Raw genomic sequence first — 23,355 nt, forward strand, 5'->3', positions numbered from 1 at the left:
TTCAATACATAGTAAAGATAAAGCTGTTAATTTACGGAAGCGAAGATGGAGTGAAGATAACTTCAAGACACTTTCAAATATACAGCATTTCACAGTAAAGTTTTAATACGGGGAATCGGCGTCTAATAATCCTAACTAGACGTCATTGGTCATTGTCAGTCCCATCTTTGAATATTCCTCGTATTAGTCTCACATTTCACCTACTTTTCCTCTGCCGATCCTCAGTTAAAAAAACTTAACCGAGTTAAGTTTTTTTCCCAAATTACAAACTGATGGTTTCTGGTCAGAACGACTTGATTTTAGTTAATTACAAACTGACGTATACGAGTCTATTGATGTAAAACTGAAACGGTGCTCCAAACGAGTTGATTTTAGTTAATTTGAAGTTTAAACACCTGAATTGAAACACTGTTTTCATCGTTTGGAGCACAATTTCAAGCTAATTTTAGCTGTAATTTTAGAAAGTTAGGGACTAAAGATGAAAAAAAGACAAACAACAGGGACTATCTGGGCATTTAACTGATATTTTATAGAAAGTAACAATATTAAAAGGAGAATTGGTCTGTAATAATTCCAACTAGACGTCATTGGCGATTGCCAGTCCCACATTTGAATATTCCCCATGCCAATCCCACCTTTCACTTATTTTTCCTCCACCGGTCCTCAGTTAAAAAAACTTAACGGAATTAAGTTTCCATTAAGTTTTTTTACTGAATTACAAGCTGACATTTTAGGGTTTTTGATCAGATGAAGGATACGAGTCGAATAGTTGAGATTATTAAAATCCAATATTCTATAAAGAAATCTGATTGGTTGATGAAGGTGGACCCCATTGAATTTTTTCTCACACCCACTATTCCTTTAGCGGAGGCCAAGAATAGCGCCCCCATTAGCGTAAGCGGAATGGTGTAGGTACGCCCTGAGGCGCTAAAATTGATGAGTTGAAAGGAGGCACGAAACCACACCCGCCAGCCTTATTACAAGCAAGGTTAGAAAGAGAAAGACATGCCCTACAAACATCTTATATATTAGAAAATATATCTACACAAATTCAAGTGGCATCATCCTTCCCCCCAACATTTCAACAAATATATATAATCACCATGAAAAGGTTTTTTGCAACGCCAAATACATTTAAAAAAAAATCCTTTGCATTAAAAAAAATACATCTTGGAAAATTCTTGTTGATTTTTTTTTTTCAAAACGTCTCATAATTGGTTAGTGGACTCCTTGTTATTTTTGTCATTAATTTTCATAATTCCCGAAAAAGTGTTTGTTTAACAAAACAATTTTTATTCAAAAAAAAAAAGTGAAACAGCAAAGAAAACTTCTATTAAGACTATGATTTGAATCCGGTTCCAACCTGGGCATACCGTCTCAAACCGAAAAAAAAGCCGAAACCAAAAAAAAAAAAAAAAAAAAAAAAAAAAAAAAAAAAAAACGATCACCTTCTATTCAAAACCAGATTCCATACCCTAACTGGTTAATCACAATACCCGGTTTTGTACCCGCCGGGTAAGAACTTGAGTGACGGTTGCAACGGAAAGATACGACAATAACTACCGTTCATGTTCAAACATAAAAACAACTAAACCGGAAATACAACACATGTAGTAGAAATAGAAAAAAAAACAGGATTATTGATTGTTCCAAGCTTCTCGTTGCTACTTCCACTAAGACTTCCTCGCTCGGTTCATCGCGGCAAACAAATTTCAGTGGAAGCAGCAAAAAGAAGCTGAAGAACACCATCTGCCCACACATTCATCAATAAAACAACACAAATAATAAAATACATCGACTAAACGGACCACACAAAGCGTTACTACTCTTTTCCATTCAACCACCTTGACTCGTATACGGTTGCTTCAAACGGTGCAATCAGTTTCAACGCGTGATGTATGCATTTGTGATACGAGAAATCTTCTGTTGTTCCGTCGACTCGCTCCACAACAAAGCAACGTGTATTTCCATGATTTATGTTGTGCCCGACCTATAAATAAAAGATATGAAAGTATAAAAACTTCGAAACGCGAAAAATATAAAAGAGAAGAAAATTTTTATATTTTTCGTTCTTTTCGTTAGGGGTGTGCACGGTTCGGTTCGGTTCGGTTTTTTGATAAAATCAAAACCGAAACCGAAATGTCGGTTTTCGGGTTTTAAAAACCGTTCGGTTTCGGTTTTTTTCGGTTTCGGTTTTTCGGTTTTTACGTCGGTTCGGTTCGGTTTTTCGGTTATCTCGGTTTTTGGAACAAAATTATGTAAGATTCAAAAAATAAAAAGTATAATTTATATTATAACAATCTTTTTATATGTTTACATTTAAGTTATTATAGTTAACCTCTTTAGTTAATGTTGTTTAAATACACCTTACCTTCTAATCTATTTTTATGTTTCTTCAAAGTTTTTATTAAATTTAATTTTTATATTAAATTTTGTTATATCTTATAGGTAATAATAAATCATTTCAGTTATAATGTTTTAATTATAAACACTTAACATCCAAGAATAAATTAACATTTTCTACTAGCATTGGGTTAAACACTTAAACAATTTAAACTTAAACATATAAATATATGGATTGTAACTTATCGGTTCGGTTCAGTTTTTTCCGGTTATTGAAAAAGTTTATCCGAAAACCGAACCGAAATTTTCGGTTATTAAAAATCCGAAAACCGAACCGTCGGTTTTTGTTTCGATTCGGTTATTTCGGTTATTCGGTTACGGTTCGGTTATTTCGGTTTTCTTGCTCACCCCTACTTTTCGTTACCTTTATTTCAAAAAGTCCGATCCCAATCTTCTCGTCCCTTCGAGGGTGAAAAAACAAAGCTTTCCATGCAACGAGTTTGTCATCTTTGCTTAACTGGTGATTAACATCGTACCTATATCAAAACAAACATAAAACAATTTGATATAACAGTTGTAACATGGACTATCCAAACGAACTAGTGGGTTTCCTCGGCGTGATGTGGCAGGAATTCAGTCGGTATCGGTTCGGTTCATTATGATACGTATAGTACTGGCACTCGGTATAGCAACCGGAAGAGAAAACCCCAAAAAACAAAGTCGTAATAGGCCCAAAAGAATATCTTTACATATTTTACATGGATCGAAAACCATTAAAATAAAAACCGTTACCGCTTCCGATGTTAGTTTTCAACAAAATTTATGCCGGAATATCAAGAAATTAAATTGAACACGGTTCTTTTAATAAAAGTTCACCAAATTGGGTTAAAGGCGTATAATACTATAATATATATATATATATGTATGTATATATATATATATATATATATATATATATATGAAGGTTAGCGTACATTACGGCTTAACGTACATCACGTACGACAGGTAATTACGCACGTTCATTTTAAAATCACGCACGTTGTTGTACGTGAAGTACGTTAAGCCGTAATGTACGATATACTCTCTCTCTCTCTCTCTCTCTCTATATATATATATATATATATATATATATATATAGTATAATGGGTGAAACTGAAAATTTAAAGGAAAGGTTACCGTGAATACCGACCTTCGGTTATAAATGTATATATAACATGCCTCAAAATCGAGAACTTACTTGTAAAGTATATGCTTCAGATCTTTAGATAATCTTTTAATATCTTCAGCCGATATATGCTTTTTCAACACCATTTTCATAGCATCTGTAGTCGCGTTTATATTAATATCCGGATACGGAAACAACAGGGCGGGACTTTTGTTGCTCACGAGCTTATTATTATCCTTATTACACTCAACAACCACCTCCGTCTTCTCTTCATGAGAATCAATACTCTTGCTTAAGAAACCGTACACATCTACGGGTTTATCAATTTGATGCTCCTGTGACAGTATCAGAGACAAAATATATAATTAACAAAAGAGTTAAATGCCATTTTAGTCCCTGTGGTTTGGGCCATTTTGCCAGTTTAGTCCAAAGGTTTCATTTTTCGCCTGTGGGTCCAAAAAGGTTTCACCGTTGCCATTTTAGTCCACTAGGTTGACTTCATCCATTTTTCTGTTAACGAGAAGGGCAATTCGGTCATTTTATATGTAATTCTGTTAACTAGAAGGGCAATTCGGTCATATAAAATGACGGAATTGCTCTTCTCGTTAACAGAAAAAATGGATGAAGTTAACCCAGTGGACTAAAATGGCAACGGTGAAACCTTTTTGGACCCACAGGCGAAAAATGAAACCTTTGGACTAAACTGGCAAAATGGCCCAAACCACAGGGACTAAAATCGCATTTAACTCTTAACAAAATAAATGTTCTAAGGGTACAAAGATAATACATGTATGCATCTAGTTTTGCATAAAATAATGTCTACCTTCCCGGAAAATAAAATGTCGAATCTTCCACCAGTCCCGAGAGCCGGTACTTTTCCCCATGAGAGTGCATCAATAGTCCCCTCGAGTTTATCAGAAGCCTCACTCTTTGCAGCCTTCACAAAGCAATCCGACGGATTCTGCAACAAGATCATACTCCACATTACTAACGAACACGTCGATTTGGGTTACGTTTTATCTCAGGGGGGGGTCCATTGGGTAGCGGCTTAAACAGAACACCCAAAGTGTATTTTCTGAGTAAAACTAGGGGTGTAAATTCTGACACGACCTGAAAACACGACCCTAACCTAACACACGAAATTCGTAGGTTTAGGTTTAGTCTAAACGGGTTTGGGTCAGTTTCAGGTTGAACCCGCGAACACGTTCAGCTAAAGTGGTCGGGGTTGGTGGGTTAACCCGTTTAACCCAATTATATTATATTTTATTTTTTACAATATGTTTTATGTCATAAATTAAATTGGGTGTGTTATATGCCATAATTATAACTTAAAAAGAAAAATTGACATAAGATTTTATATTTAAAATGTAATTGTATTATATACATTTGTGTTTTTTGTAGTAAAATTTTAATTTTAATATATTAGTTTCTGAAAAAAAAAATAATCCGGGTTGAACGGATCGTGTACGGGTTCATATGTATGACATGACTTTCGGGCTCAGGTCGTGTTCGGGTTCGTCTAAACTTTCGAGTTCGGGTCGTGATCGGGTTCGTCTAGAATTTTCATGGTTCGAGTCGCCCGTCAACCCGCGAGCACGACCCGTTTAGCACCCCTAAGTAAAAACCTATCGTTACGCTAATATATACTTACAGCAAAACACGCTTGAGTAAATGGTGCGGAAACCGATGCTTGTTTTCTCAGTAGGGAAAGCCCTTTCGCATTTATCGGAGCGAATTCTCCAGCCACCGATAAACAGTCAGCAGCAAGGGCCAAATGTTGGGGAAGTATGCTTTTACCGGTATCTTCTATCGCTGATTTCAGTGTCTGCATTAACCAAACAGTTAACGAAAAACGCAAACTTTCTTATAAAAATTAAAAGAAAGAATATCGTATAACGTACACAAAGAAAGTGGTTTCTTGCAGCATCGATTCCTTGTGCCAAAATAACATCTTGAATATCATCTGAATGGCTTCGTTCCCAATCGATCATATCCATTATTTGAATACAATCGCCTATAATAGACCTCCAAAAGTTCTTTCTATCGCAGTTTTCCGACATGAAAACTCGCAAGTAAAGTTCACCCGAAGATTCTTTAAAATTTTTTGATGTTTTCGGACCGTCTTGCCACACAATCTCCACTTTCTTCACATTCGGAGATCCTATACAACAACAAGAAAAAAAATAATATAAAATGATCAACTTTCTAACATAAAAGCATATATATATATATATATATATATATATATATATATATATATATATATATATATACAGAAGGGGAAGGTTCAAATGAAAACCACTAGTTATCGCGAAAACTCGAAAACTAACTAAAAAAGCCTAAAAACATACAATTTTTTTTTGCATACCAATTTTCGCTATTTAAACTAACTAAAAAAGCCTAAAACTTTTTTTCAAAAAAAAAAATTTGTAGTGCACATGTGTAATAGTACACATGTGTATGTGTACTACACATGTGAATTATTACACATGTGCACTACAATTTTTTTTTTTTTGAAAAAAAAAAAAGTTTTTTTTATATAAAAAAACTAGCGATTTTAATAAAAAAAATGAAAAAAAAAATTGTGTGTTTTTTAGCCTTTTTTAGTTAGTTTTCGAGTTTTTGCGATAAAAGTGGTTTTCATTTGAACCATCCCCTATATACAGTATATTTATAATAACCTTTTATAACGGTTTCTAGAAGGAACGGCACCACAACGTCTTGGAGTACATTTAGTGAGTTGCTTGAGATGTCCATTATTTGAGCAGTGATAAATATATTCTCGTCGTTCTCATTCATTGGATCATCTTCCGGATAATCTCTGAAAATTAATCACAAAAGTTCATTTTTTTTTTCTAATAAAGAAAGCAAGAACAAATCGCGAGTAATCAAGAACACAAAAACTCATACTTGGATGATATCTGTAATTTCGGTAGACTTAATTTTAATTTCTTGAAATTTGATGAGTCAGCACACTTTGACCTCAGAGCATTGATAATCGACTGCACTTTTAGTTGCTTCCTATCAGCAGCTTCCTGCACGAAAATGACAAAAATACCCTCAAAGACTATTGTCGGTGATAAGAGGGACTAAAACGTAACATTTCTTATATAGTTATATTACCTTGCTTATACGAAAATAGCAAATCCAAGGGCTATTACGAGATCGTTTGCCGGTTTGTTGGGAATAGCTGGTGAACGTAAAAGACGTACGTATAGAAAATAGTCAACGTTTTTTTTCTACAAAAGAAAAGGAATTTTAACAAGTCAAAGTAAAGAAACTTACAAAATGGTGACGAGTGAAACAACGTCTTGAAACAATAGCTTCTCCAAATGATTCTTGACATCTAACGCTCCGTATTCGAATCCGTTATGCCATCTTTTAAGCTTTTGCGACAAGAAAAGCGATGCGGTTTTGTTACCGGAGAGTTTTCTAACGCCACATTCAAGCACTTTCTGCACAATTAAACCACAATTCCGTTAGTAAAATAATATAGAGTTAAATGCCATTTTAGTCCCTGTGGTTTGGGCCATTTTGCCAGTTTAGTCCAAAGGTTTCATTTTTAACCTGTGGGTCCAAAAAGGTTTCACAGTTGCCATTTTAGTCCACTGGGTTAACTTTATCCATTTTTTCTGTTAATGAGAAGGCCAATTCGGTCATTTTATATGGCTGAATTGCCCTTTTAGTTAACAGAATTACATACAAAATGACCAAATTGGCCTTCTCGTTAACAGAAAAAATGGATGAAGTTAACCCAGTGGACTAAAATGGCAACTGTGAAACCTTTTTGGACCCACAGGTTAAAAATGAAACCTTTGGACTAATCTGGCAAAATGGCCCAAACCACAGGGACTAAAATGGCATTTAACTCAATAATATATATGCCCATTGACCTCACTCTACAAGATCCATTCTTGAAGGGTATTTTAGAAATTTGACAAATGTTACCTTCAAGTTTAGCAAAGGTGAGTTCTCGAGTGCGCTGACTGGCTGATCCAACGCACCGTAAGCCGCTTCGGATATGGCGCACGCAGCCAAGGAACCGACAGCGGCCCCGCACTCTTCTTTAGCCAAAAGTGATTTGCTTTCACCAGGGGCGTTTTCGGAATTATACGTAAACTGAACGAGCTGATTCCCGTAACAGTTTCTCACGGTCCCGTCATACCCGATGTACAAGTCCCGCATAAAAAACATGAGTTTTCTAAACAAAGTTCCGGAGATATCCGCATGCCCGCCAAACGAAGCGTCTCGATTAGTCACGGAATGGACTAAAAACTCGAAGGGGTTAAGGCCCGACAAGAACGAGCTCTTTATGACTCCGTAAGGAACGTATCTATCCACACCCGAAGGAAAAGACAAATCTGCCCTTTTATGGTTGTTCCACGAAACACACGAAAACTCGCGAGGGAAGTGAAATGAAAGCGGGACTAACGAGTGTTGATAACCGACACACATGCTATGCTGCACAAACTTTAGCATGTTTCCTTTACTCCCGGCTTTCAACATCGAAACAAACGAGTTTTCTTTAGAGACGTAACTGTAAATGAGAGATTGAAGATCACGAAACACTTCTTTAAAAGCAGCAGCCGATGCTCGACTTAACGCAGCCAACGTTTGTTGATCATGACACATTTTATCCGACTGCAGTTCACTGTAACCCTCGTTTCCGGTCAGGTTTCCGGTAAGAAAATCTTGATGCCCGTCCACCATTAACAGCTGCCCGTGAGCCTGCCGCTCGGCTTCACGCAACCCGTAAACAACTTCGTCATTCATATTACGTTTTGAATCAGACGACAAGTAAAGATCCAATAACGAGACACTAAATCCCCTCATTGACACCCATTCGATAAGCAACTCTTGTGCCGAGTGAAGGAATTCGAGAACCTTATCGCCGCTAAAGTTTTTGATCAGATAACCGTATATATTCTCGTCACCTTCTTGTAAGCAAGAAGACGGATTTAACGAGCTTACAAATTCTCCGTTTTTGATTTGGGTCCCGCCCACATCGAGATCGAATTCGTTATCCAAAACAAGACTAAACAACTGCCTCCCGGTCCATAAATGTTTAAACTTTTTCATGACAGCTGGCAGTTGCAACTGCTGACGTGGACAAAACATTTGTAACTGTTGCAATTGGGATCGGTTGAAAAAAACACCGTCTTCGAGCATCAGATGAGCAGCGGTCAAACTATCATGACTCAACGACAATAAACTCTTGCCACTTTGTTTATCGACCAACTGGTTTTCCAACGTAACGAGCTCCCGAAGCTCGACTCTACTTTCCAACGATTGAGGAATGTACCCGTGAAGACTATCACCATCAAAATCGCCCCGTAACGGAGAACATATCAAAGGGTTGACCGAAAGAACACAGTTGACCGGGAGAACTTTGACACGAAGAGCAATGAGTGAGTGCGAATGAATAGACGGTGGTCTATTTATCAAAACAACGTCTCCGTCAGCAAGAGGACGGTAAACGGTATCCCCAATTCGCAATTGATCACCATATCTGACGGGAACTAAACGACCTCTTCGCCTAACGAAAATTTCTCCGCGTTGAAGGATTCGTAAGCCACAAGATGCGTTTATTTTTTCCCAGTTGAATGAATTAAGTTGCTCGGAAACTAGCATCGTTTCGGCTATTTCATGGGGTACGCCGATTTCGTCTAGCTTTATGTACGGGTCACCGACACACACCATTCGGAAACAAAAATCGGTTCGCTTCCCTAGACTAACTTCTTTCATGTATTTTAATCCATGCATCTTAGCCGGATTATCGTCGGCATCGGGATCACGAAGCGTAGGTTTCTCTGCTCGTATCTTTGAAAGTTTTATGCACTCAAGTACACATGCACTCAGCTCGTTTGCAGTACCACGAAAGCCTACCATTTTTCTGTATGCCCTTGTGCGTTCATCCTGAAATAAAACGATGATAATTTAAATTACAATCTTAAGGGGTGCAAACGAGCCGAGCCGAGCCCGAGCTCGACCAGGCTCGAACTCGAGCTCGTTTAACATATGAAAGCTCGAGCTCGGCTCGAAGGTAATTTTTCAAGCTCGAGCTCGACTCGTTTAGTATTTATTAATTATAATTATTATTATTATACAAATAATTAAGTTATTTTTTATATTTATATAAATGGTAATTATTATTATATAAATATATGTTTAATATATTAATAAAAAAATATATAAACAGAAAGCTCGTTTAGGCTCGCGAGCCGGCTCGAGCTCGATAAGCGAAGCTCAGGGTCGGGCTCGTTTACTAAACGAGCTTGTTTTTTAGGCTCGGGCTCGAGCTCGAGCTCGTTTAAGCTCGGCTCGCTCGAGCTCGTTTAAGCTCGGCTCGTTCGAGCTTTTTTTCGAGCCGAGCTCGAGTAGCTCGCGAGTAGCTTGGCTCATTTGCACCCCTAGGTGGTACTATGATACGATTATAAGAAGAAGCTTACAAAAGTCAAATTTTGACCAAACTCTGCTACACGGTGACAGTTGGGAGTTAAAGGGAAACTTTGGAGAAAAATCTTGTTCTTTTTTCCAAGCGATCCTTTAAGAAAAGTTGGATCAACGTCTTTCAATATTTGATAAACCTAATAATCATTAGGAATCATTAGTAATACTTAAACGGAATAATAAAACATTGTTCTTTATAAACAAATGTAACCTGCACGTGTGTAAGAACTTTCCGATCAAATGCTGAAAACGTTGCGTCTTGTTGAGGATCGTTAGGAACAAAGTTCCAATAATCATGAGGTAAACTTTTATCCGAAACAAGCTTCTTTACACCTTTTATTTCCACAATGATTGCAGTCTTTCCGAATACGTCTTTTGTCGAAACTTTGAATTTCATAGGTGGATATATATCTTTAAAGGTTTTCTGTTAAACGAGAAGAAAATTATAACTTTAAAATATTTTTAAAAAAAATATCAACTTAAAAGTTAAAAAACAACGTTTAAGATTACTTACATCGCAATATTTGCAAACTTTAGGGGTTTGTACGGGGGATGCCGTGACATTATTCTACAAAATCAACAAAACATAGAAAAAAAATTAATAAATTGATATCACTTTTAAATTGGAAAAATTACAAGTTTTGTCCTTTATCTTTATACCACTTTTCAGGCAGTGTCCTTTTTAACGAATGTTGACAGGCGGTGTCCTTTACTAGGTATTTTGTTGCAAGTTTAGTCCTTTACTAGGTATTTTGTTGCAAGTTTAGTCCTTTACACCTAACCCAGTTAAAAACCCTGTTAATTGTTGGGTGTAAAGGACTAAACTTGCAACAAAATACCTAGGTAAAGGACTAAACTTGCAACAAAATACCTAGTAAAGGACACCGTCTGTCAACAATTAACAGGGTTTTTTAACTGGGTTGGGTGTAAAGGACTAAACTTGCAACAAAATACCTAGTAAAGGACACCGCCTGTCAACATTCGTTAAAAAGGACACCACCTGAAAAGTGGTATAAAGATAAAGGACAAAACTTGTAATTTTTCCCTTTTATATTTGAGTATTTGACCTCCACATGACAACATGTATATGCAACATAATATTAATACCTGACCTTGGCCTTATCTTTTCTAACGTTTTTACATCCGGGACAGATTTTATTCAGAATTTGTGCGACTTCCGGTAAATAGTAAGGATGAAGTATTGTGAACGGAAATTTTATTAAACCTATGTGACCTGCAAGACGGACGGTTATACATAAAATTAAATCATTGTAAACACACACAAGAACGGAAATAAAAAACACGATCACTCTTCGATTTGTACCTTCGCAAGTTCGGTAATCCTTGGCACCACATGTATGGCATTGTGATGCGGGATTCGGGAATCCAAACGCAGGGTCGGTTACTTCATTCGCTACGGTGACTTCCTTCACCGATGCTTTTTCCTGATGCATAATTATAAAATTATTAATCTTGGGGCGAAAAGCGTTGACGAAATTAAGAAACACGGTAGTAATAGGCTTACTGCATCTTCCTCGGATAGAACTTTGAAGCGTATGCTTTTAAGAACGCCGGATGGTACTTGTTGTTCTACAAACACTTCATTTTCCATCAAGCTTATTTTGCCGTTTATTGACCTCCCTATTAAAATAACTTGAGTTTAAATTTCATGATTCAAAATAGACATATGACAAAGGCACATAATAAAAACTTAAAAAGGTCAAAATTAATAAGTAAAATACTTTCCGTAACACGGTTATCAACTTATCGTGCTTAACTCTATGATCAAGAAAACATTATTTTTTTTATCATATGGAATTATCCATTCCTTGAGTTTGTCACGGCGCTAATTCAATAAACGATTGAATTTATTGATTAGAAGTGTATAGTTCTTGGTTTAAAAAAGCGTGAGGCGCTCCGAAGCGTTTTGGTTCCAAAAGCTTTAAGCGAAGCTTCGCGTATACGAAGCGCCCAAAATAAAAATAAAATAAAATATTTGTACACATCAATATGACATATTCTACTTGTTAATCAATAATAAACACAAAAACATGATTAAAAAACGTACTTTAACACATAAAAAACATAGTTAAAACATAAATTAAAGTCGATTATTGGAGAAAGTATGAAGAATCGATGGAGAAGAGGGAGGGAGCGGCTGAAGATGTTTACTAACGTTCTTTTTTTAGGGTAAAGAAGTAGCGGGCCTCAGTTAAACCCTATTAGAGACTATTGGGCCTAAATAAAAAACCCAAATCTGACCTGATTGGGATGAAGCGTCGCTTCGGGCTTAAAGCGCGCTTCAAAACGCTTCACGTGATTTGTCGCCTCAGAGCAAAAAAGCGACAACCCTAGCGCTTCATCGCCTCACGCTTTAAGCTCGCTTTTTTAAACCAAGCTATAGTTTTTAAATTTTAACCTGGTTAATAATGAACATCAGAATCAATATTCGATATTTTCTATCGGATATATCCTCTGCATCAATCACTAGTAATGTGGACCATGAATTTCTTTCTAATACTTTGCAAAAAGTATTCGATAGCCCTCATTCCGATCGGTCAAAAGATCAAACCCCGAAACACATAATTTCGAAACTTCCGAAAACAAAATCAACCCAAACATTGATCATCATCATCATCAAAACAACAAACTAGAACCAACCAGTGTTGTAAGAATCGCTAGGCGCTAGTCGGGCGGTGGGGTACCGACTAGCGATTAATCAGGATTAATAGGGATTAATCGGAATTAATCGGATCAAGATTTTTATATTTAATTATTAGTTATATATATACACACATTTTTACATGTAGTTTTCTAAAGTAGACATGTTTTAACCCCTCATTGACCCATTCTTTTAAGTAATTGGAAGGAATTTATAAGGTTTAGTCGAAATTTGGCCGGCATCTGGCCACAATTTGGTCAGAATAGGACCGCCATTGACCGCCTAGCGATAAATTGGCCATTAATCGGTGAACCTCCGATTAGTGATTAATAAGCGACTAATCAGAGACTAATCGGGATTTTTACAACCATGGAACCAACCCTAAACAACAAACAAAGAAGAACAAGATCACCTTTCAATCTTATGAATCAAAACCAAGAATTTAACACAACCAACAAAATTCTTTTTATTGACTTAAACAAACAGTATGAACTAAACAACAAGATTCCCAATGTTCATGCATCAATCACAGACACAAAACCCTATCAAAACCCCACCCACATTGCCAAAACCCCTTAACATGACACCATCATGCAAAAACACTCAAAAAGAATCATGATCAAGATTCTTGATCACAAACCCATATAAAGAATCTAAAGAAAAACCAAAAACAACCTAGGATTACGACAGCAGAATCTCAACATTGATCATCATAACCACCAAGAACAAAAATAGAAACAAACCCATGTTCGGAATCCTGTTCCTGATACAAGATACACAATCCAAACTTAAAAAAGACTCACCTTTTTATCGAATCTTGAAGCGGTTTGAACGATAAAGATGTGATTTTTTTTTTTTTTTTTTTGTGGGTTTTTTTAGAAGATATCAAGAATGGTACTCTCGAGAAGACTAAGGGGTTTTGTTATTGGGAGGGGCTGCTGCTGCTGTTGCTTGCTGCTTATAATTGCACCCAACTGGAGCAACCTCCCTCGTTAATACTACTTACCTATCACCTCCTCAATATTCCCCTAAATATAGAGGTGTGTGTGTGTGTGTTGAGAGAATAATATATAATCAGGGTCAAGGGGGTAATAAGTGGAAGTATCAGGGGTGAAAACAAATATTCTTGATTCCTGGGCCTTGGCCCTTTTCCTAGAATACAAGAATCACACAATCCCACCTTCAACTATTGTTTAATGTTTGGATGTTGTTTATTGGTTTTTGTTTTTCACATTCACGATCCCCTTGAAGTTTTGTTTCGTTTATTGGTGTTGTTAAACGTATCTCGCTTTAAGACCATCTGTAGTTGGGGGTTTTTGAGCTTTTTTTTCTCAGAAAAATGCCCCCCGACGTCTTGAAACCATCCCCTGGGTTTTTTTTTTCAAAAAAATGGTCCTGAGCGTGCTTTTTTAACGCCTTTATTCGAAATGTTTGCCCAATGACCGGTATTCTTCTTTTTGTTTGGCCAATATCAGTTTTTTGATGGTTTTTTTTTTTATTTTATTCTATTAGACCTCTTTTAACATATGCCTCACAATGCCCACATCTCTACTACATCCATTTTAGAAAAACGTCCCATAATGCTCCATTGCTGATTGAACTGCCACATGACGCAAAACACCCAAAGATAGGGGCATTATTTGTGTCTTCCACTAGACATGGTCTTATAAATTTGGGGGAGAGGCTCGCCCTTAAAAAATAGTTACCCTTCTCACAGTTTCACATAAAGGGTATGTTTAGTTACAGGGTATCTTTAGACACTCATTTATGATTTAGTGGTCTGTTCGTCTACTAGTATAGTGTTTGCCTCCATAAAAGTGGTGTATGTTCAATGCCTCATAAATGCAAGGTTAAGTGATATTTAGGTGTAAAAACAATCTACAACAAACTATATAACTATTAGATTGTGTGTCGTAGTGAATGTGAAAAGAAAAATGTGTCACATTGGCAGTGAAGAGTTTCACATTTCACACCAAAAAACATATTGATGAGAGTTGAAATGTTAAATGTGGTGGTGGGTTAAGGTGACTCTATATGGTGGGGTATTATGGATTTAATGGTTAAAAATTTGCCTTCCGCCCCCATGCCCTTAAGCTCTCAACATTGTCGCCCCCAAGCCTCATTCATGCCTGTGTGTCACGGCCTTGGTAACTACAACCGACGTGAATGAGATTAGGGGTGAAATTAGGGTAATGAACAGGGTCGTCCAAAAAAAAAAAAAAAAAAACTTCGAATCTATTCGTACCCTGGGCGAGTAAAAAAAACGGGACCCAGTCTATAATATAAAGTTGATAACTCAATTTTGAAAACAAAAGATAAATATATTTGAATTAGTACAAACTTATATATACATAAAACATAAGAATAAATAAAAAACGGGCCGCTAAAATATAACTTATTTAAATATATAAAAAAAATACAAAATATATATAAACTAGTGGGTTCAAATCCACACGTTGCGCCGGATGCAAACTTTGTTCGTTTCGACGCACTCGCTATAGTAAACAAAGTCGCAATATACCTAAAACGTGTCCGCTTTATTAGTTTTTTTGTATAATAAAAGGAAAAGACCATTTCAAAAATTGTTTAGTTAAATTTAGTTTAAATAATAATAATAATAATAAACGAAACAAAAAAAAACATATAATAAAAGAATTTAGTTTTCGATTTATAAAAAAAAACTTGAAGTTGAAATAGAAATAGAAATAGAACTACAAAACAACAACATAAAACAAAAACAAAACAATAAGAAAAAACAAAAAAATAAAAGAAAAAAATACACTAGGGGAAAACACAAAGGTAAAGCAGGGAATTAACAAAAGAAATTCATATACACACTTAATATATATAATATGTAAGAAAAAATGGGCCCTCGGGGAGTCCAGGCTCTGGGCGGTCGCCCAACCCACCCCACCCTAGGATCGGCCCTGATGATTAATCAGGGCTGATGATTTCATTAATCAAATTAGGACCTTGCCTTTGTAGTTCGTTTATATCCTTAAAAATGTTAGACCGGCACTAAAAACGTCATAATCTATTTACGACTCAAGTAATCATTACTTACATGATTGATGCGGTACTTTATTTTTTCTATTTTTTGACTAAGAAAAAACTTTTACCTTTTAACTTTTAACTAACATATTTATTTTATATAAAGTCAAGTACACAATAATAGTTAATTTAGATTTTTTAGCATTGGTATGAACTTGACTTAGTTTGTCTACATTTTTATATAAATTTTATCGTAACGGATTCATATCCAAAATAATATGTTATGTCGGATACAACTTGGTTTGTCATAAAATTTATATCGAAAAGTATATAAAAATAATGTAACGCCCCCAAATTGTTAAATTCGCTAGTATGTGTTCATGTTTTATAGTATGAAATAAAAAAAAAACTAGGCTATTTACCTAGTTAAATGTTTAGTAAAACTAGCAAGGAATGAAAGTTGTGTCATTTGTGACCAAGTAACAAACAAGAGGGACTAAATGTGAGGGTTTTAGGTTGAAGTTTTAATTAAATAGAAAGTGCAGGAGTTTACTGTGTGTGTTCTGTTATATATGTGTGTGTGTCGACATACATGAGAAAGAGGAAGAGAACTCTCAAATAACCCTAACTACAAGAAATTGATGATGAAATTGGAAGCCAACCTCTTGCATGAATGAAGAAATAACATCATCTAGCCCCTAACAATCACTTGGTACATTGTATGATTTAATTTGGTAAAATTTGTATGAAGTGGGTTATGATGAAGTCACGAATTAGTATGAATTGAACATGAATATGTGTTAGAATCACCATATGGAACATAAATTATACAATATTTTGATGCCATTTGATGTTTTTTTTGGTGAAACCCACTTGTAGTAATGCGGATGAAGATATGGGTGAATCACCCATGTCAAATCCTTGTTCAGTTTTGATGTATTATGTAGTGTGTGAAGGATACTTGTTAGTTAGATTGTGTATGATATAGAAGTAGTGCGATTTTGGTTGTTGTTGATGAATGGAAGCAATAGGTAGGAGATGAGCATGAGATACTTGTACATTGTGCCTTAATTGTGGTACGTATACCAAGTGTTTGATTAAATGCCTAAGTGAGAATTTTAGATGAAACTGTGTGCAAGTGACGGATGGATATGTGTAGAATGTAACAATGAAACAATTAATGATAAGTTAACATGAGATTTTTATTTTGGATGAAATACTTATGGGTATTAGTATGATGAAATGATTTTGGTAAAAAATATGATTTAGGAGTTTGTGCTCCATACTTGAATGGTGTGGTGCACACCATATGTTGGGCTAGCTTCATAATGGTAATTTAGAAATGGTTGTGCACTAAACATATAGCTTTTGGACTTACTAGTAAAGGATGATGTTGTGATTATGTTAAATTGTCGACTTGAACGTAGTCGACAATTGTAGTATCATGAGAGCATTAGTATGAATTGAATTGATTATCTTATGTATGTAGTTAATTGATCATGTGTTTATATGTGTCCAAAAACACGAGTATGGAATGTATATGGTGTCACTAGTATGGTATACTATTTAAATATGGACATAAGTTTCTAAGCTGGAAATTAGTATGCTTGACCATTGACTTTATAAAAAGTCAACAAACACGTGAGTAGATGGTTAGACTTATGAACCGTGACCAATAACTATAACATGTATTTGAGAACAAATATATATATATATATATATATATATAGGAACAAATACACGTCCTAAGGAATAAATACACGTGCAAAGGAACAAATATATGTAAAAAGGAACAAATATTTACACGAAGGAACAAATACATGTACAAACGAACAAATATTTACACAAAGAAACAAATACATGTACAAAGGAATGTAACACCCCAAAATTGTATACACGAGATTAACTCAAATTTTATAGTTTGTTTTAGTACCTTAACATGAAAGATGCATTTCATGTCTCACTCTTATATCACAAATATATATATGTTTGCGAGATTATAAAGAATCATGTGATATGTGTTAGACCAATTATGTGTTATGTATGATTATAGATTTGATTACGTGAATGTTGAACAATGTGGTTGTCGGCTCATGTCTTATGCGTGTTAAAGTTTGACTAATGAAAGTCTATGTAGCTAAGAGTTGGAAATGAATGTGATATGAGTGAACATGCATACTAACTATGATATGGACATAATAGCTTGAAAGGATAGGAACCCTGATTGACATGGACTCAAGCATGGAAGGCTAACGAGTCAAGAGGATACAAGGAAGCGAATGCGAATATGGGCATTTAAGGTAAGTAATTCCGGACTCACTTCTTAGTATTTAAATGGAATTGTTGTATGAAAGAATGTTGGGAATCATGTGAGAAGGTATAATTAATGGAAGTACTAAGGTAAGTCTTGGTGTAGCGGGTCAAAAGTACTTAACTAGTTCGGAAAGTACATGGTAAAATCAAACATGTCAAATCTAGAAAGTTAAATAAAAGTATAGGTTATGGGTTATGGGGACTTAGGTTTAAGTGTTAGAGTGATTTAGGGGTTTGGATAAAAGTTATTTTACGTTTTGGTACGTTCGGGATGTGTGAACGGGGATCAAAAAGGCGAAAACGACAAAAACAAAGTGCTGACCTGCAGGGCAGCGTCGTCGACGCCCCTACCAGCGTCACCAACACTACTGGGGATTTTGGCTGACACCCTAAGTTGTTGCCGATGCCCTGTCGACGTAGTAACCTTGTTTTCTTCGTTTTCCTTTACTTTGGGTCCCGTCATCCCATTCATAAGCCCCATTAAACTTCCATAATGTACCCCAACCTTACCAAATAGTTTTGTGAGGTACAAGTGAGTGTAGAACTCATTTTTAAAGCTTCCGAAATTCATACCAAACTCATTAAAGAGTGTTTATGCGGTGCGGGTAAAAAGGAGCGTGTGTGCAAGTACGTGTAGGAATAAAATAAGTATGTAAGCCTTGTATGTATGGATTTTAATTGCATGTTAGTAAATGGAAACCATGGGTAAACATGAATAGAAACGAGTATGTACGTTGATTAGTGTGGACGAGACTTGTATATATGTATGGATGTTTGTGGTTAAGATTGTTAGAATGAATACGTAAGCATGTAAGTTGTATGTAAGAGTTTGGATAGGGAGGTATGCATATACGAAGTAGGATTATTATATTTAAGGAGTTGGGTTAGATAAGACGTATGTGTATTAATAAACCAAATGTTTCCGAATGAGTAAGACTCGTACGAAGGCATGTATGGTGTTAACATATAGAGTATCGAGGATACTAACTGAGTTACTTATGAGAATGAAATGAAAGTGTATGTATGTAAGTGTTGGGCTCTCAGAGATTGGAGGCCCGGTGTAAAGAGCGAATTCGGAAGAACATTATAATGGAGTAGTATACATAGATAGATTACTATGTGGTTATTAATTGCTTATATATTCATTAACTGTTGTATGATGTCACCATTTACTAATGTGTTAGTTATATATGGTGACCGCAGGTTATTTGGATCATCTTTATCAACATGGGGGACAAGTGGACGAGGATCTAGTTGAAGATCATGGATTGTACGGATAAGTGGTCACATAGTTTGTATTCATAGATTATAAGGGTTACATTATATAACACCCCCCGAAATTTTTCTGACACCCTAATATATTTTAAAATACCCCAATATGTCCTAAAATACACCCCGTACGCCAAAACAGGGCCCGAATACCTTTAATATTATAAAAATTAATTAAAAACAAGAAAAATAGGGTCCTCGCGGGGCGCGTAGCCTTTGGCTACTGCATACGCGGGCCGCGACAACATGGGATTAGGGCGACACCCGGTGCCGCCACGTGTCGGGTCACGTGTGGAGTCTACGTTCCGACTCAGCAACCCTAGGGCCTACCCTAGGGAGCCTCGCGGGCCGCGAAGGCCTTGGCCTAAGTTTACGCGGGGCGCGACGAACCCAAAGATCAGCCCTATAAATTTCTTATAGTAGGCATTATCTCGGGTATAATACCCCCCCCCCCAAATAACAAAGTTCTGCTCCGTTGTAAGTATCATAACCCCTGGATACGAATTAGATACACTGCCCGATTGATCTAGGGTTCCGTAACGGCTGTCGTGGTTCTGCCCGACGTAGTCGTTGGAATGCCGTCTTGGGGAGGGTGTTACTAATGTTAAAATGGGTTATTATACTAACACGTGTGCATTTGTGTAATTTATAGATAATTCCTAGGAAATCCTTATAGAAAATCTAAAACAGCAATGTGAGTCATCTCCTTTTTACAAACTGTTTTTACAAAACCTTAAATATTTTACAATGCAATTTAGCAGTGATTGAGTCTTTGTAATTCTACAATTACTGCCGGTATGTTGGGGTTTTGTATACAAAATGTGGAACACGTTGTCATTAGACACAGAGTTAGCCAATATGTAATATGACCCACTAGTCAGGATTGACAGTACTGAATGAGTAATTGGGTAGATGTAAACATTGTAATCGCTCTCAATACTGTTTAAATTAATAAAACTTTTCTTGATTGAACTGGGATTCACTCGCCAGTATTTCCCACTGACAAAATGTTTTTAAAACGCGTTTCAGGTAACACAATGTGAAAGCCAACTAGAAGCCAGTTGGACAGCACTGAAGGCTTTGAAAAGTGGCTATAAAAGTTACCTAAATAAAGAAGGCGTTTTATTTTAATAAAATGGGATTTATCCCTATAAACCAGTTTGTAATGAAAACTTGGGTTTTATCCCAATGTGTTTATTTATATAAAATGTGGTATTTTACTCTGATAAAATATTTCCTAACTATGGTCCTGATGTAATTTCCACTGCCAAAATTGATAAAACAACAGATACCACCGAAACTGGCCGCGGCCACCCGTTCCCGGGTTGTTAGAGGACGGGGGTTGCGATAGAAGGTGGTATCAGAGCTAAGCCACTGATTCAGCCACATAAGTGTTCTGCTGACACCCAAATTTTATCTAAACTGTTAGGAAATAAATTACGGAAATACGTGCATAATTGTATTTTATTGTTATATGTTATTTGACTATTTGTTAGTTTACAGTATGAGCGACCAAGGACCATCCGACGCGTATCGTCAGTTGTCTGGTTCGCCTAGAAGCGAAGGTGCCTCTTCACAGCCTACCCTCTCAGGGTATTCTGCTGATACTGAAGAAGGAATATTCGTATTTAAGGCTCAGTCTGAAGAGCCATTCCCTCAGAAAAAGAGAGGATAGTTCAGTCGGGGAGCACATGAGCGTAGAAAACGTATGAAAAAATTACAAGAACAGAGAGCAATAGCCACAGCCAAAAGAGAAACCGATGCCCATGCCCAGGACATGATTAATAGAAGTTTAGCTAATTTCCATATCCTAGCAACCACTACAGCTGACCCTAACCTGGAGCAAATGATAGCACCCCAACCACAACCACCATTTCCTGACCAACCAATGGAAATAGAGAACCCTGAAAATCAAGTAGAAATGCATGATTTTAATCCGGAGGAGATACCTAGGGTACCAACACCTAACCCCTTAGACCCAAATTACGACCCATGGTGGGACGACAATAGGGACTATGTGCAACGTTACCCGATATACGAAGATCTGCCCATGCCAAATCTAGGAGCCTACCCAAGTTTGGATCCTGTAGATCCCTATTACGATAACGATGTATACATTAGGGAGATTTTAGAGAATCCTTACCCATTTCAGGCACCTACACCCCCATACCAGGAACCCGCACCCCAGATTCCGAACCCAGTCCTAGAACATGCACCCCCAATGAGTGCAGAAAATGTACAAGAACTTAGGACATTTGGGGGCTGTTTGGTAGCCTCTGAATGGTCATTAAGAGGTCACCTCTTAATGGAACCATTAATAATTTCACCAATGAGAAGGTAAAAGAATGTGACATGTGATGATTTACCATTCAGAGGTTACCTCTTAACCATTCAGACTTGAGGTTACATCTTATTCATTCAGATGTTTTAAACTATTAAGAGGTAGCATCTGAATGGTCATTAAGAGGCTACCAAACAGCCCCTTGGTGAGGAAATTTTAGAGAGCAGTGAAAGGATGAGACAGGTGGGAGAGCGACTCGTCTGGAAGTACGACGAGCGCAATATGGATTTTTGGATGAATCCATATCCATGAATGTGATGGTAGAAATGGTGATAATAATAGTAATAATAACAATAATAATATAATAAAATATGTGTGTATGTGTATGAAAAAAAAACTACGGATGCCTACTACTAGTAGTGTAACTTTAAATTTCAGTCGGTATTGTAATTTTAATTTCCAGTAACCGGTTTGTACTAGATGCGTATTACTTAAGAATAGAGTAAGTCGCAATGATCGACGCTTTTGACCAAAATGTGTGTCATGTGATTGGCTATATTAAATATTATTTGTGATATTAATATGTGGTAAATGTTTAAAAGTCAGATGGACAACGAAGTGAATCAGGAAAACCAGAATGATAACATACAGAATGACAATAACCCTATTAATGAGAATCCAAACAACAATAACAATGGAAACCAAGTGGATAATAGTGTCATCCAACACATAGTGGCACAAGGAATAATAGATGCAATGCCATTTGTTATTCAAACTGTTAAGGAAGCGGATAATAAAAGTAAGCATAGTAGTAAGCGACCAACTGAACCTGAACACAGCGTGAACAATGAACCTGTATTTCAAGCGCCCATTCCCAAAAGAAGAAGAAGCATGCCTTATGGTTGTTCTTATAAAGAATTACGGTCCTGCAAACCAATAGAATTCTCGGGCAATGAGGGACCCATTACAACTCTACGCTGGATAGAAAAGACTGAGGCTATTTTAAAAATAAGCAAATGTGCTGAAGAAGACAAGATAATGTTTGCTTCCAATTTGTTTAAGAACTCAGCCTTAGAATGGTGGAACACTATCCCCCAGTCAAGAGGAAGTGATAGGGTTTACAACATGGAATGAAAGGAATTTAAGAATATGTTAGAAAGGAAATTCTGCCCTCCCAATGAAAAGGAACAGATAGCGAATAAGTTTCTGAACCTTAGGATGACCGGGGTAGATAGTAAGGGTTATACTACCACATTCTTTGAATATGCTAGATAGTACCAACCCTTGCATCACCAGAACCAGTATTAATCTCCCGTTACATCTGGGGATTAATCGGGGAAATTAGGCATGTAGTCAAGTGTAACACTCCACTCGTTTTTATAATAATTTAACATAAACTAAACATTTGTAAACCAAAACTTTGATTTACATATCAAACAAAAGGAAATTTTCATAAAGTATTTAAGTGTTAACTACATAGACTTTGTTTTAAACATATTTAAGTAATCGCGGAAGCTTCAAACAATGAATTAAATAAAGTAAAAAATTACAAGATTGCCATTGACTTCATTTTAACCATTAAACACACCCATTGGATGGCCCAGATCGCTTCCTAGACTTTCTAGGAAAAACACACTTTCCGCAGGATCCCTACTCTATATGTATGTATGTATGTATGTATGTATGTGTGTGTGTGTGTGTGTGTGTGTGTGTGTGTGTATATATATATAAGGGAAGGTTATCTTGAGAGCGCATATATTTCGTGAGAATATGATAAAGAAAATTAAAATTCATTTTTTAACACTTATCATTATTATTCGAATACAATATTAGAAAATAAATTTGCATGTCGTAAATAAAGTAACCTTACACATGTGTAAA

The 23,355-nt window shown here is 36.3% G+C and overlaps 1 protein-coding gene across 3 annotated transcripts; it reads right to left on the bottom strand.

The window, feature by feature from the left end:
• Positions 1–1,483: 1,483 nt before the first annotated feature.
• Positions 1,484–13,654, bottom strand: LOC110864350 (DNA-directed RNA polymerase IV subunit 1). Of its 3 annotated transcripts, none has more exons than XM_022113395.2 (18): positions 13,424–13,654; positions 11,484–11,599; positions 11,283–11,403; positions 11,071–11,192; positions 10,473–10,526; positions 10,170–10,382; positions 9,958–10,095; positions 7,457–9,424; positions 6,794–6,963; positions 6,632–6,698; positions 6,419–6,543; positions 6,190–6,329; positions 5,410–5,669; positions 5,160–5,333; positions 4,332–4,469; positions 3,581–3,843; positions 2,768–2,879; positions 1,484–1,990 (listed from the first exon to the last, which is right to left on the bottom strand). In XM_022113395.2, exons 2-18 carry the CDS (start codon positions 11,568–11,570, stop codon positions 1,823–1,825), a joined length of 4,320 nt encoding a protein of 1,439 aa, XP_021969087.1. In that variant the 5' UTR covers positions 11,571–11,599; positions 13,424–13,654; the 3' UTR covers positions 1,484–1,822. The 3 variants fall into 3 exon arrangements, with proteins under 3 accessions (XP_021969087.1, XP_035830203.1, XP_021969088.1); XM_035974310.1 differs by lacking the exon at positions 13,424–13,654 and adding an exon at positions 12,221–12,357; XM_022113396.2 differs by lacking the exons at positions 11,283–11,403; positions 11,484–11,599; positions 13,424–13,654 and having other exon boundaries at positions 11,066–11,127.
• Positions 13,655–23,355: the final 9,701 nt, after the last annotated feature.

Source organism: Helianthus annuus, chromosome 6, assembly GCF_002127325.2.
Source record: "Helianthus annuus cultivar XRQ/B chromosome 6, HanXRQr2.0-SUNRISE, whole genome shotgun sequence".
NCBI classification, from domain to species: domain Eukaryota; kingdom Viridiplantae; phylum Streptophyta; class Magnoliopsida; order Asterales; family Asteraceae; genus Helianthus; species Helianthus annuus.

What these genes read in the sequence shown, in the direction of transcription:
- LOC110864350 (XM_022113395.2), bottom strand. Translation starts at nt 11,570, where the DNA reads ATGGAAAATGAAGTGTTTGTAGAACAACAAGTACCATCCGGCGTTCTT. An exon ending in TCTAGAAACCGTTATAAAAG is followed by an intron (nt 5,670 to 6,189) that starts GTTATTATAAAT and finishes GTTGTTGTATAG; the next exon opens with GATCTCCGAATGTGAAGAAA. An exon ending in CAAGAAACCACTTTCTTTGT is followed by an intron (nt 5,334 to 5,409) that starts GTACGTTATACG and finishes TGGTTAATGCAG; the next exon opens with ACACTGAAATCAGCGATAGA.